The sequence below is a fragment of the Octodon degus genome, unplaced genomic scaffold (assembly GCF_000260255.1).
Source record: "Octodon degus isolate 3935 unplaced genomic scaffold, OctDeg1.0 scaffold00001, whole genome shotgun sequence".
NCBI lineage: Eukaryota > Metazoa > Chordata > Mammalia > Rodentia > Octodontidae > Octodon > Octodon degus.
Window position 1 is genome coordinate 650,733 of NW_004524577.1, and position 14,777 is coordinate 665,509.

The 14,777-nt window shown below is 40.5% G+C and overlaps 1 protein-coding gene across 1 annotated transcript in view; it reads left to right on the forward strand.

The window, feature by feature from the left end:
• LOC101576393 (ATP-binding cassette sub-family A member 3-like) overlaps nucleotides 1–14,777 on the forward strand; it is a 144,299-nt gene that overhangs the window by 47,717 nt on the left and 81,805 nt on the right. The window contains exons 11-15 of the mRNA XM_004623112.2: nucleotides 6,890–7,019; nucleotides 8,057–8,211; nucleotides 8,444–8,599; nucleotides 9,080–9,290; nucleotides 13,223–13,373. Of these exons, the coding sequence (XP_004623169.1) occupies nucleotides 6,890–7,019; nucleotides 8,057–8,211; nucleotides 8,444–8,599; nucleotides 9,080–9,290; nucleotides 13,223–13,373 (803 nt within the window). The remainder of the gene's footprint in view (nucleotides 1–6,889; nucleotides 7,020–8,056; nucleotides 8,212–8,443; nucleotides 8,600–9,079; nucleotides 9,291–13,222; nucleotides 13,374–14,777) is intronic.

Genomic DNA, 14,777 nt, shown 5'->3' on the forward strand with positions numbered 1-14,777 from the left:
GCCTGAAACCTCCAAAGCTGTGAGCCAGAATAGACTTTTCTCCTTTAAGTTGGCTTTTCTGAGCTGCTTGCCATAGTAACAGAAAGATGAGTAACGTATTGGGAATTAATACAGTAATTGTAACAATCATGAAAATGAATGGTTTTTAATAGTGAAAAGTGGGGCCAGGGAGATGGCTCATGGGCCAGGGAGATGGCTCAGTGGAATAAGCACTTCCCTGGCAAGCACAAGGGTCTGAGTTCAATCCCAGGTTCCGCCAAAAACAAACAAACAAACAAAAAAAGTGAAAAGTGATAGACTGGAAACAATGAAAGACCAGATATGACTGACCATCAAAGGCCAAAGGCAGTATCTAATAAGCCTTTCAGGAAGTGTTTAACTAGATTGTTTTCATTCTCAATAGTGAAAAAGTAGACAAAACATCTTAAGAACAAAGTCATAAACTTCGTCATAAGCATAAGGATCCCTAAAAACAGACCTTTTATACCATTGCAGGACATTGGCTGGGAAAGACTAGTACTGAGATAGAGCGGGAGAAATCTAGGCGTCAAAAGCCTATTTTCTCTTGAATCCTCAGCCTACATAAAGGGACCACTCCTCCCCATTAGGAAGTAGTATTTCTCCCTCCCTTCATTTTAAATACATTTCAGTGGCCTCTGCCTCACCAGACAACCCATACATACTTCTAACCATTGCGAAAAGAACCTGAGTTGTGTTACTCCATGTGGTAGACAGCCTCCAAGATGACCCGTGTCACCCACACGTCCAGGAGTTTGTGCCTTGGAACGGGGCACAATCAAAAACTTCAGAAGTCACATGATTGCTTTTAAATCAAAAGGCATTTAGTTCTAATCATGGGCTTAGATTGGTCACTTCTGATGGGAATGAACAGCCATTATTGTGAGGCTGCCATTTCCTAGGGGATAGTCAAGAGTTAATATGAATCCAAAGTAATGGAGCCCAGATGGTGGGAAAGGCATGAACAGCTTTTCTAACAAATGCTAAGTATGGAGTGGGGTCCTTGATCCATAAGGGATGATTGGCAAAACATAGTTTCCTTGATGCAAAGTAGATGGACAGCCAATGAGGGTACTGCTCAAGCCAACCAGAATAAAGGATTAATGGTTCATCAGGCACCTGAGGACAGGCACCTAATACATATTTGTGGTTTCCCCCCTAGTTTCTGGTTTTCAGAGCTTAAATCTATTGACAGAAGAAGGGATTGATTGCTAAATGGAAGAAGCATCCTGAAACACCACAGCAACATGGATGATGATTACCCTAGGCTTTTTGTGAAGAGAAGCTATTTGCTTGAGTAACCATCTCTCAGGGGTGTGATCCTGCCATGAGCAGTGCAGCCAGTGGAGTCCTGAGAGGGGGTTATAGGAGGTTAAGAAAAAACAAGGCACATAATAAAAGGAAAGATGGGGCTGGGTGAGATGCAACCTCTTTGACAGACCGGGATGACCAAGCATGGTCTGCGTCTTTACTTATATACGGTAAAAAGGGAGGAAGCACTCAACAGGGCCAAAAGTGCACAGGCTCAGTATTTTGCTGAAAACATGGAAAGCAAAATATTTTTAGAGCTATCTGTGCTGTAATAGGGAGGAACACTGTGGTGGATTGCTAGTTGGTGGTCAACTTGTTATATCCAGCTGAACTAGTGTGGTGCTGGGTGTGGGAGGCCCACCTGAGGATTGTTGCCAGCAGCATAAGGGGCAGAACTGGAGAAGAAGAGAGAGGCTGTTAGGGAAGCTGTTGGAGCTGTTGGAGGCTGCTGGTTCTCCTGGGCTATTCTGCTGGAGGACCTTGTCATGCTGGCTTTCCTGATGAACTTGGCTGTTCTTTTTTTTTTTTTTTTTTTTTTTTCTGTATTTAGGACAGAGTCTACAGGGTTTCACTACATTCTCCTGTTTTCAGCCTCCCAAGTGCTGGGATAACAGGTGCACGCCACCACGCTCAGTCTCAATTGCCATCTCAGTGTGCCCCACAGGCGGGACCTGCATGGCACTCTGGGGATCGAACCCCGGCCACTGTGCTCTGCGTAAACAGGCACTTTAATCCACTGAGCTATTAGGCCAGCCCTCTGACTTGGCTGTTCTTGTCACTAGAGGAGCTCAGGACCTTCATTGTTGCTGAGAATGGCTGTGATTTCATTTTGGGGGAGCTCTGGTCCTCATCTTGAGCATCACTTCCTGGCTCTAGAGGAGAAGATGGTACACTGCCTAGCCTTGTGGAGAAGCTTGTCACATTGGAACTTGGTATTCCTCATCGCTGGAGGAGCTCAGGACCTCACTGTTGCTGAGGGCAGCTGTGGTACTTGTGGGGGAACTCTGGTGTTCACCATGAGTGTTGCTTCCTGATTCCAGTGCAGATCCCTCAGCCTGCTAGCACACATCTTCATCCCGCTGGCACAGACTTTCTAGCTTCCTCCACTGACTCTTGGATCTTTCCAGCACAGATCTGTGAAGAGGGCCTTCGTGAGACATTGTGATGAGCTCTAGGCCTTCAGTTTGACTTGTGGGAAGCATTGTTATGAGCTCTAAGTCTTTAGCTGGACTTATGCAGGACACAACTATCAGGATCCAGGCCTCAGCTGGATTCCTTTGTCTTTAGTGTGTGGACAGAGTTCCTGCACTCTTTGTGTATGATTCTTTAGTTGATTGATTATAAAATAATCTTACAAAATGTGTCTGTATTGTATTGTTCCCCTGGCAAAAACCCCAAACCATGACAAACAGCAAGGCTGGATACATGTTGATATGGCACTAAGCTAGAGATCAACTTGTTTACACCATCTGTCCCTAGCAGCACATGTCCCCAGGACTGGCTTTGCTCTAGTCCCAACAACTTGTTCACATGCCTGACGCACCATGTTTTGGGGACTGGCCATACTCTAGCCCCAAATGTGTGGTCAGTCTCCAGCCCAGCTGCTTCCCCAACCTCCTAGTCTCTTTGTTAAAGCAGAAATATGTGTCGATTAGGCCTGGATCCACCTGGTGGGCATTTATACAGTTGTCCAATATATGATTGGAAAAAACGTGGTAGTTGCTATAGCCTCTGAATTGACTTCTTGGCCTCTGAGGAGGACCTGCTAACTATGAAAGGCCAAGTGGAATCTTTTGAAACTGCCTGTCTACACTGCCCAAGGTGGTAAATCACAAAGAATTATCTCATTCTGCAGGAAATGGCAGAGATCAGTGATACCTTTAAAGACAATAAACAGTTCTTTCAAATCACTGCTCTGGTGCTTGTGCATACATAAAAAAATCTATCCAGATGGATTTTGAAGACCAGGTGGATCTATTACAGACTCAGACTCATTTGCAATTACTGTTTCAGATGGGGCTTTAGTAGGACATTAACACAGTTGAAGGACATGATACAGGACCACTGATTTGGGGGAAAAATTGTTTCCATCTCTATCAGAAATAAGTACCAACAATTATTTTTATTCCTTTGAGATGAACAAACTTGTCCCGGGATATAAAAATTTCCTGTTTCTGTCTTAATATAATCTTGAAAGAACCTGGACAGGCTGTTTATCTTGTGAAACATCATTCTAGCCTAGGATGTCCTTCTAGACTCAAGGACAAATGATTGTATTTTATACCTCTCACCAGGAAAAAGAAATAATAATGCCTGGCAGACTGCTTTGAGCTTTGAAAGTGACATAGTCTATATGTTGGAATGCTGATCTGACCCCTATCTCAAGTGACACTAAGGCTTCACACTTTGAGTGGAGAACCAATCAGGAAAGGCTTTGCAGTAGATCCAGGCTGTGGAGCAAGAAGGTCCTGGTGCTTGGGTATTGTTATACCTGGGTATTTGTGTCATGCTGGGAAAATAAGCATATCATGTTGATTGCATGCTTAAGCCTCAATAGGAGAATAACAATGAAGTCCTCTAGAGTTCTGGATCAAGGCTATTCCATCAGCCCCTGAAGCAAAGACTATCTTCAGAATTAATCACTGACATGCTATGGACCCTTGGTAACCAAGATGAAGCAACTAATTATGGGACACCAAGTAGCCATGTGTCCAGGCCTGACCATCAGGAGCTGAATTCCATTGGACCCCCCAAGTCCATAGGACAGCAGCAGCCCACTATGGAAAGGCCTTAGTGACTGAACAGAATGGATGTACCTGAGCAATCCATGTGAGCAGGGAGTCCAGGTTCTCATGTCATGGCCAAGGTTGTGGGAGTGCTTCTCCCTCAGCTCCCTTGGGTATGGCAAGTGGGGAATCTATCTTAACCAACTCATGGAGAAGGAAGAGGCTTGATTTTAACTCACAGGTAGCTCAGCTTGTTAGATAAATGAAAGCCAGACATTACTGGCAGCTACAATCATGACACAGAGATAGTCTTAAAAAACTAGGGCAGGGGCTCTTCTCAGAGGACAAATCTTCAGATCATAAACTTTGCTCATCTACTTTGTATAAAGTGACCCAACACTACACACCTCAAAGGCAATGGTAGTTGTCCTGGACAATTAATTTGGAGGCCTAAAAGGAGAAATACAAGAAGACGGGGCAAGGAATTCTATGAGAGACATGTAATGGAACCATGAGAATGAGAACGGGGTGAAGGTCTTTGTAAATCATGTTAGCACTCACCAGAAATGACCTTAAAGCACCAAAGCCCAGTGGTAAGTATCCTTAAGGAGAGAAGCCAGTCCCTTGGTAACCAGATGAGTTCACTGCACCCTCTTCATCCTGAGAGGGGCTTCATCTTGGATTCAAATGTATTACAGGGATATTTTTGCCTCCCCTGCTTATGAATCCTAGCCTGTTCCACACAGCCAGCCCTATGCCTGCATCCTAAGATGGAGGATTTGGTCCACTCAGATGGGATCTGACAAAGTGTCATGTCATACCAGGGTCCTGGCTTTGCAGCAAAGAAGGCATAGTGGTGAAATTACGACCATGAGATTCACTGGTCTATCACGTATATCCGATGCTGTCAACACCAAGGGAAAAATGAAATGTCTGGATCAAGGCATATTTGAAGTGACTGCTCAAAGAGAAGAATTGATGGGAATGAAGTGCCATTCTGCAGGATGCAGTAAACTCACTAAATCAGTGGCTGACTTAAGAGAAAAAACATTTTCACCAGGTGTGGTGGCACACTTCTAATCCCAGCACTCTGAAGGCTGAGGCAGGAAGATTGCTGAGTTCAAGGCCAACCTGGGCTACAAAATGAGTTTAGGACCAGCCTGAACTATATAGTGTGACCCTGTCTCAAAAAAAAAAAAAAAAAAAGAAAGAAAAAGAAAAAGAGCTGGCCTGATAGCTCAGCGGACTAAAGCACCTGCTTAGGCAGAGCGCAGCAGCCGGGGTTCAATCTCCGGCATGCTATGCTGGCCCTGCCCCTTGGAGCATGCTGAGACGTTGATTGAGATTGGGCATAGTGATGGGCACCTGTAATCCCAGTGCTTGGGAAGCTGAAAACAGGAGGATCACTACGAGTCCAATCGGTGTAATGAGACCCTGTAGACCCTGTACTAGGTACATTAAAAAAAAAAAAAAGAGTGACAGTCATAACATAAATCACACAGGTGACCTTGGCTATTGGAAAGTTGGGAGTTCATTCTTAAACTTCAAGTAATCGTTATATGCCTTTACAAAGGAAAGAGGCATGATCCCATTTATATTTTAAAAAGACTCCTTTGTCTTCTGTAAGGAGTATGACTGAAAGAAAAAAGACAAGTTGGAGGCTTGATTATAGTTCAACTAAACCTAGCAGAATAGACTAGGGTAATAACTGGAGATACAGATTAAAAATATATTATGGAGTTAAAACTGAAGAGACTTGCTATGAGTTGACATGTAACTGAGGGAAAAGGAGGAAACCGATGTGGGTATTGGGTTTGTGGCTTAAAGAAATGATAGCTAACAGAGCAATTTAGGAACACTGAAGACAGTAGAGGAGGATTCAAGGTCTGTACAGGTAGTTGGTTGATTAGTTTACAAGTGAGGGTTTAGACAGGAGTTCCATTTGGGACCTGGGAAGTCTAGACATTCCTCTAGGTAAGAGCTTTCACATACAGGTATACAAGCCTGATGCTTAAACATAGAGAAAAAAGACAGTGTAGATACATAGAAAGGAAACATCTATCACCATCCAGAGTAAAAACAGCATTTTATTTTCGGTGACGAAAGGTACCTGTCTTTATTCGCTGTCATCAGTGGGTTGCATTGAAGTGAACATGTGCCTTCATCCTTAAGGACATGGCCTTATGTCCTAGGTCTTCCTGTTACATATTACTTTTACTGAAGTATGTTCACCTAATTTATACCAAAGATTTCACCACAATCTTCTTAGAAGCTTTATAACATCTTCTGCTCCAGGTAAGCAAATCATATTCATGAATCTACTTCCTTGAAGCTATCTGTCAGTTCTTAAATTTTAGGCTTGTTTGGTTGCTTGGAAACCTTATTTACCTGATGAACTTGAGAAAAGTTATGATTTCATAAATTACTGATCTTCTCCTGGTTGCTAGAGTGAAAATTTTGTTTTCTCCAACTTTTTGCATCCTAAACAGAAGTCTAGTCTATACATAAGAAATTTCAGGTGAACATTTGGCATTTCTACAAATCAAAATAAAGTCATTACAGAATATTTGTGGCATTATTGGCCTCAAGATGGTAATTGAAACAAAACAGGAATGGGTAAAATTACTGGGGATATCTGTGGACCTACTGTGACGCCTACAGCTCCTGTTGTGCCTTCACAAGCTTTTCTTTTCAGTTTCATCCTTTCACACTTTCTTTCCTGGGAAGACTGATGAGATGGTCTCGGTTCTTCTACAGATGGCCCATATGTGTGTTGTTCTTCCAAAACCATTATGGCAAATGTACGTAGTGAGCATTTGTGTTTCCTCCCACAGATATTCGAAGAGAATAACACTGTCAAAATAGCTCTAAGGGATTTGTCCTTGAACTTATATAAGGGGCAGATCACTGTTCTTCTAGGACCCAATGGGGCAGGCAAATCCACAACACTATCCATTCTCTCAGGTTGGTGTTCAGCGCCGTTCAAGAGTTGTTCTTTTTTTATTTTATTTTATTGAGAAACAAATATCAATGAGACACTTTCCAAGCTGATTAATAGGACATTTTCAACAATTAATACATTGCACATTGTTATCTTCAAGAGTTGTTCTCACCCAGAAACTGTAGCTAGAATAATAATATTTTTGTGTATCCTCTCATGTATTGAGTACAGTCATTACAGTGATGCATATAATGAGCCATTTTCCTTTTAAATTTGCAAATAATTGTAAAATTTTAAAACTATTATTTTGAGGAAGGAGGCATTATATTGATAAAAGACTAATACAACAAGAAGACAATAATTCATAAAGTATATGTATCAAACTGCAGAGCAAATGTAAAAACAGGCAAGACTCCAGAACAATAGGAGTAGCTTAGGACATAGGCTTGCTCTCGCCTCAGTAAACACACATATCCTCTTGGGATGTTTGACTAATAAGCAGGGTATGTGGCTGATGCACAGAGCCTGGCTACTTGAGAGGGTGAGGCCACAGGACTGCCTGTGCCCCCCCAGTTCAAAATCAGCCCAGGCAACGAAAGTGAGGCCCTGACTTTAAAGGGAAAAAAAGATTTCTAATTTATCAGGCTTTTAGTGATATTTCCCCTTTAAACTGAAGCAGTTACCTCAGGTCTGGACTTTCGTTTGAAGAGCTTCAGTCTGAGGCAGTGCACAGATTATGAAATAATCATGAATGCTTTCAAATGACTGGGATAATGCTGGCTGTCCTCACATTGCATCTCATGTTTTTATTGTTTTGCACTCATCCATACTCACTGAAAACTAGAATATTCAGTTAAACAAAAATACGAAATGAACTATATCTAATATCATTATCTTAAAAATAGCACTAGATATTTTCTGGAACTTTCTTCAGCATGACATACTTCTAATGCTAATGAGTAATCCACATATAGACTGCAAATCTGAAGTATTAGCGAGGAAGTTGTCCTCATGTTCCCTGACAATAGCCATTTTTATTTTATTTCCTGCTCAATTCTAGGTCTCTATCCTCCTACCAGTGGAAAGGCCTATGTCAATGGCTATGATATCTCACAGGATATGGACCAAATCAGGAAATCCTTTGGCATATGTCCCCAGCAGAACCTGTTGTTTGATTACTTGACAGTATCAGAGCACCTTTATTTTTTTTGCGTGGTGAGCCAGAGATATCTTCCTTTTCCCCAGTCTTACCACATACTCCAGGTAGATTACCAACTGTTAATACCTTTATTGTAGTAAGGTCCAAAGATGTATCTTAGTGAAATCTTCTTTAAATATAAAAAGAATCAAAGGGAATAAACCATTGCAAAATTTGTTAAAGTTGGTGTAAAATGTTTCCAAGAATAAAGCTGGAGGTATCATGTAAAACTCTGGCTCCTCTTTCTAGATCAAAGGAGTGCCTTACAAGAGCTGCTGGAAGGAAATTGGGCACATGCTATCAGCTTTCAAGCTGCTAGAAAAACAGACTGCATTTTCAAAGTCACTGAGTGGAGGAATGAAGCGCAAACTCGCCATCATTATCGCACTGATCGGGGGCTCCCAGGTAAGTACACAAGCTAAAAATGGAGCCTGCTGTGTGCTGTAGCCTGCCTGAACACAGCCAGCTCACACGAACTGAAGGCTTGCATGGATCCAACACTCATTAAGTGTGACTTCCAACATTGAAGCCAGATGGGGCTGGGCATGGGACTACATGTCTGTAATCCCAGCACTTGGGAGGCTGAGGCGAAAGAATCGCCCAGAGTTTGAGGCCAGTCTGGACTACGTAGTGAGCTCAAGGCCACCCTGAACTATGGAATAAGACCCTGTCTCAAAAAAATACCCAGAATAGGTGAGATTCAACCTCATTGGGATGAAATGGCCACAAGTTTAGAATGAGTCTGGAATTCCTGATTCAGTTGTCTAAATTCATTCTCTCTGCTTAGTTGACAAGGGACTGAAAAGGGAAAACAAGATAAAGCCTGTGGCGGGTAACACATGATCAGTGTCCTCATGGTCATAGAATTGTTCTTCTGGTTGTTAGGTGGTGATAATGGATGAGCCAACATCGGGCATGGACCCAGCCTCCAGGAGGGCCACCTGGGATCTCCTCCAGAGCTATAAGCAGGGCCGCACCATCCTGCTGACCACCCACTACATGGACGAAGCAGACGTGCTGGGGGACCGCATCGCCATCATGGTCAAGGGGTCCCTCAAGTGCTGCGGCTCTCCCATGTTCCTCAAGCGCTTATATGGTATCTCTCCTTTTGACTGGTCCTTAGGCTATTGATGCCTTAATAATATATTCATAATATAATTTCCAGTGTATTTTTAGATACCCAGAACTTCACTATTTTTCTCTATTCTTTCCATTAAGATTCAACTAGAAGTCCTTTGAGATGAGTGTTTTTTTCAAACTTCAAAATTGTTTCCTACTTTTATGTGTATTGTATTATTCAGTGCCCATACTCGTTTCTCCTGTATGTTTCTGATTAAGTTTGATTAATGCAGTTGTGCCCTTAATGAGGTAGGTAGATGCCCTTATCTCTGTCAAGCCACTATTAATTATTTTTTATTTTATGGAAAGAAAAACAATAGTTCATGAGAAAATAATAGAACACCGATAGTTAATGCATAGAAAATTGTTGTCTTTAGGGTAATTACTCAGAGTAAATGATAGCATAAAAATTCTCCAAATGATATCAGCACAAACCTTTTCAATTAACTAAGAAAAACTGTTAGTATACCTGTCATGTATTTTGTTTATTTTCTCATTCCTTCTTTTCCCTTTCCCCCAATCCTACTTCCTTTTTCCTTTTAAACAGTTTCTTCCCATTTCATAATATCTATGCTACATTTTGGATCTTATTTACTGTTTGTCATACTAAGGAGACAATGCGATGTTCACACATGTGATTTTTATTTATTTCATTGAAGAGTATGATCTCTACTTGTATCTGTTTACCTATAAAAGTTTCCAGTTTATTCTTCTTTATGGACGACTAGTACTCCATTGTATTAAAAGACCGTATCTTTCTTATCCATTCCTTAGTTGATGGACATCTGGATTGTTTCCAAGATGTAGCTATTACAAATTGTTCTGCTATAAATATGTGTGTATGTATATGTTGTGATATGATGCTTTTAATTCTATCTGGAAGATACCCTGAAAGAAAATAGCTGGGTCTATTGGGGCCTCTGATCCTAGTTGTTTTCAGCGGTCTCCACACTGATTTCCACAGTGGTTGCACCAGTTTACACTCCAACCAACAGTAGAGAAGGGTTCCTTTTTCCCCACAGCCTCTCCAGCATTTGGGTTTATTATTTTAATTATAATGGATTTATTATCATTTTGATAATAAAAGGTTTATTGGTTGATTTCTTGATGAAAGCCATTCTTTTTGGATTGAGATAAAATCTTAGTGTTGTCTTAATTTGCTTCTCTCAAATAGTAACAAGTGATGTTGAACATTTTTTCACTTATTTATTTGCCATTTCTAGTTTTTGATCTGAGAAGTGTTATTTATCTCAGATGCTTATTTGGGAGTTGGGTCTTTGAATTTGAGGCAGGAGAGGTCTGATTTTTTCCAATTTTCTACATGTTCTAGATACAAATTCTATGTTTGAGGAACTACTGGCTAAAATTTTCCCCATTCTGTGGGTTGTCTTTTCACTGTGTTGGTGATTTCTTTTGATGTGTAAAAACTTTTTAACAAGCTGAGATCTCAGTTGTTGATTCTTTGAAGTACTTTCCTTGCAGTATGGGTTTTATTTGTGAACTCTCTGCCTACTCCTGTTGTCTTCTAAAGTTTTACCTACTTTCTCTTCTAGTTCACTTAGTGTTTCTGTTGTAATATTTAGGTCTTTGATCCATTTTGATTTTAGTTTAGTACATGGTCTCATTTTATTCTTTAGTATGTGGAGGGCCAGTTTTTCTAGCCCTGTTTAGTAAAAAGACTCTTTCTTGAAGTGAACATGTTTGGCCTCTTTGTCAAAAATAAAGTGGTTGAGTGTGTTTATAGTTGTGTCTGGATCTTCTAATCTGTTTCATTGATCCTCAGGTCTGTCTGTTTTTATTGTTTTTTGGGGGGGTTATTTTTTTTTCTACCAGGACCTTGCTGATTTTATCAAAGTAACTTTGTAGTAAAATTTGGACTTTTGTGTGTGTGTGTGTGTGTGTGTGTGTGTGTGTGTGTGTGTATGTGTGTGTGGTATCAAACTTTTCTTTTCTATTTAGTACAGGATCTACAAGGTCTCACTACACAGATCGGACTCATAGTGATCCTCTTGTTTTCAACTTCCCAAGGACTGGGATTATAGATGCACACCACCACACCCAGTCTCAGTCCCACTCAGTGTGCCCCAGGGCTGGGGCCAGCATGGCATGTGGTGTCAGGGATCAAACCCCAGACTCTGTGCTTAGGCAGGCATGTAGTATAATTTTAAATCAGGGATTGTGATGCCACCTGCCTCTGCCTTGCCCCATATTGCTTTTACTATTCTAGGTCTCCTGGTTCCAAATGAATTTTAGGGATGTTTTCTCTAGATCTGTGAGGTATGCTAATGGTATTTTGATCAGAATTTCATTAAATCTGTGTAACAATATGGGGAGTATGCAGGCCACTATTATAGAGTCAATAGAATCAGTTTTAGAGCTAATTCTAGAATATGTGATAGCTTTGTTTAGAGACTGCTTATCACCATCTTCAAATGTTTTAGGAGTAGGATTAGAATTTTGCTATCCATATGTGGAGCTCTCTTTAAGCTGCCCTCCAGCTGCTGGTACCTCCTTGGTCTCTGTCCTTGCAGTTATTATTTTAACTATAATGGATTTATTATCATTTTAATAATAAAAGGTTTAAAAGTAGCTTTGAAATACTTCATGCTCTTATTTTAAAAGAAAAAATTAATAATACTGTAAGGAGTAACAATAAACAGAATTTCAGAACAGGTTAGTAGGAGAGTTACAATAATTAATACATTGTATATTATTGTCTTCATGGTAGATTTTTAGAGTACAAAATGTAGGCATGATGTCTTGTCCAAGCACTAGTAGCACAAACCCTTCTTTTCAGTGAAGTAGAGAAACCAGCTGTATAGCTGCCTTAACTATCTTGTCTACGCACATTGTTTTCTTTTCCCCTTTCCCCTTCCCCTTTTCCCCACCAGTTTGTCTTTTCTCTTGGACAGTCTCTTCCCAGCTCACTCCCAGCTCTTCCCAGTTGTGTGTTTTGTGCTTTATTTACTCGCACGATTTCCCACACCAGTGTGAAAATACACTGTTTACACATATGGGTGTGATCTATTTCACTTGTGAGTATGGTTTCAAGTTGTATGCTTTATTGATAACAGTCTCACTGGGTAATATTGTATTATACATAAAAATCTCATATTCTTATCAATTCCTCAGTTGATGGACATTTGGGCTGTTTCCAAGGTTTAGCTATTACAAATTGTGTTGCTATAAATATGGGTGCACATATATCAATGTGGTATGATGTTTTTAATTCTTTTCAGATGATACCTAGGAAGAGAATAGCTGAATTGAATGGAATCTCAAGTCCTAGTTCTTTAAGAAATCTGCTCACTGATTTCCACAGTGGCCTTGCAGTAATTTTATTTTCCTTACACGATTTCCACGTACCCTGTTGCTCTTCCCCAGACCCTCAAAGGCCTGTTGTCATGTGAAGGACAGACACACGCTCATAGTTTTAGTGTGAAAATATTACAGCAATTACCCCTAGCTTCTCATGCACCTAGTGAAGATACAAAATACTATGCAGAGATTTCCCAGGTCTTTTTTCTCAGATATTTAAATGAAAAATATTTTTATCTGCTTTATTAACTCCCTGGATCATAATATGCACCAAATAAGTAATGGTTTAATGAATATTAACCTTGTCTTCTTAGATGTCAGTATCAATAAGAAGAAAAGCAAAAAACGGAGGCTTTTTATCCTCCCTCTGCTCTGTCTGGTTGTATAATCCTTATTATTGTTAGTCCCCATGAAAACTCAGAAAGTTATTTAAGAGTGTTTACTTGGCCCCTTAGAATTATAGTCAAATGATCTGCAATATGCTCTGTCTGCTATTCAGCTCATCAGAACCATGAAAAGCCAAGTATATTCTTACAAGTGTGTGAGAAGTACAAGATTGTTTTTTCTGTTCTCTTAACAAATTTCTCTTAGGTGTGGGATACCACATAGTCATGGTGAAAGCACCTCACTGTGATGTTGAAGAAATCTCAAAATTGATTCATCATTATGTACCAACAGCCACTTTGGAAAGCAACGTTGGCACTGAGTTATCATTTATTCTACCCAAAGAATACACTGACAGGTATGGATTTAGAGAATCCTGAATGGTTGACATTTAGGTAACCACAAATAATTGTTGTTTTTCCTGGTTTCTTCAGGAAAACACATAGAGTTTATTTAAGAGAACAAATCTCCTGTTGTTGCTGTCAGTTGTACCAAAGAGAGATGTCACCTGTGTTCTTTGATAAAAAATGGGTGGTATACTGTTGGTAGAATAAAAATTGCTCCTAATGAGTGAAATTAAAGGAAATATTAAAATGACTAGAAACAAATAGGGTGGTGCAAGGACCCTGGTTCGATCCCCAGTACCACGTGCCACACCTGCCCTGCCCTGGGCGCACCTAGCTGGGCACCAAGACTGTGGGTGGTGGCGCACACCTGTAATCCCAGTGATGGAGAGGTAAGACAGGAGGATCGCTATGAGTCTGAGCTGTGTAGTGAGACCCTGTACCAAATACATAAAATTTTTTTTAAAAAGTGAAGAAAGGAACCTTTGCATACTGTAGAACAAAAATACAAATTAGTACAGCCATGGTGGGAAATATGGAGTTTCCAAAATTAAATTTAAAAAACTATTAGCATGTGATATATATATATACAAATTTGTACCAGGGATCAAATTCAGGACCTTGCAGTTGCCAGGCAGGCACTTAAGCCACCAAACCATCTCTCCAGTCCTCCTCAATATACTTTTAAAGGAAAGGAAATCCATATGTTGAAACATCAGCAGGGACAGGGAGATAGGTCAGTGGCATAAGCACATGTCCAGCAAGCGCAAGGTCTTGAGTTCAAACCTGGTACCAAACCAAACAAAAAACACCCCCAAGAGACACCAGCAAACCCATGTTTAAGGTTTGTTTGTTTTTTTGTTTGTTTGTTTTTGCGATACCAGGGATTGAACTTAGGACCCTGCACTTGTAGGCAGGCACTTTTTCTACTGAACTATCTCCCCAGTCCCCTACACACCCATGTTTATTGTAGCACTCTTGACAATACTAAAATAACAGAATCAAAATCAACCTGAGTATCCATTGAAACATGACTGGATAAGAAAAAATGGCACAGGGCCAGCAAGATAGCTTAGCAGTGTGTGATAGCTTAGTCACTGGCGTGATGGGCTTGCTGAGCTGGTCACTGAGACTGCATGTGGTGTCACATGTCTATAATCCCAGCACTAGGGAGGCTGGAAATAGGAGGATCACTATAAATCCGAGTTGCATAGTGAGACCCTGTGCCAAAAAAATACATTAAAAAATTTTAAGGGCTAGGGAGATAGCTCAGTAGAATAAATGCCTGCCTGGCAAGCTCAGGGTCCTGAGTTTAATCCCCAGTACCAGCAAGAAAGAAAGAAAGAAAGAAAGAAAGAAAGAAAGAAAGAAAGAAAGAAAGAAAGAAAGAAAGAAAGAAAGAAAGAAAGAAAGAAAGA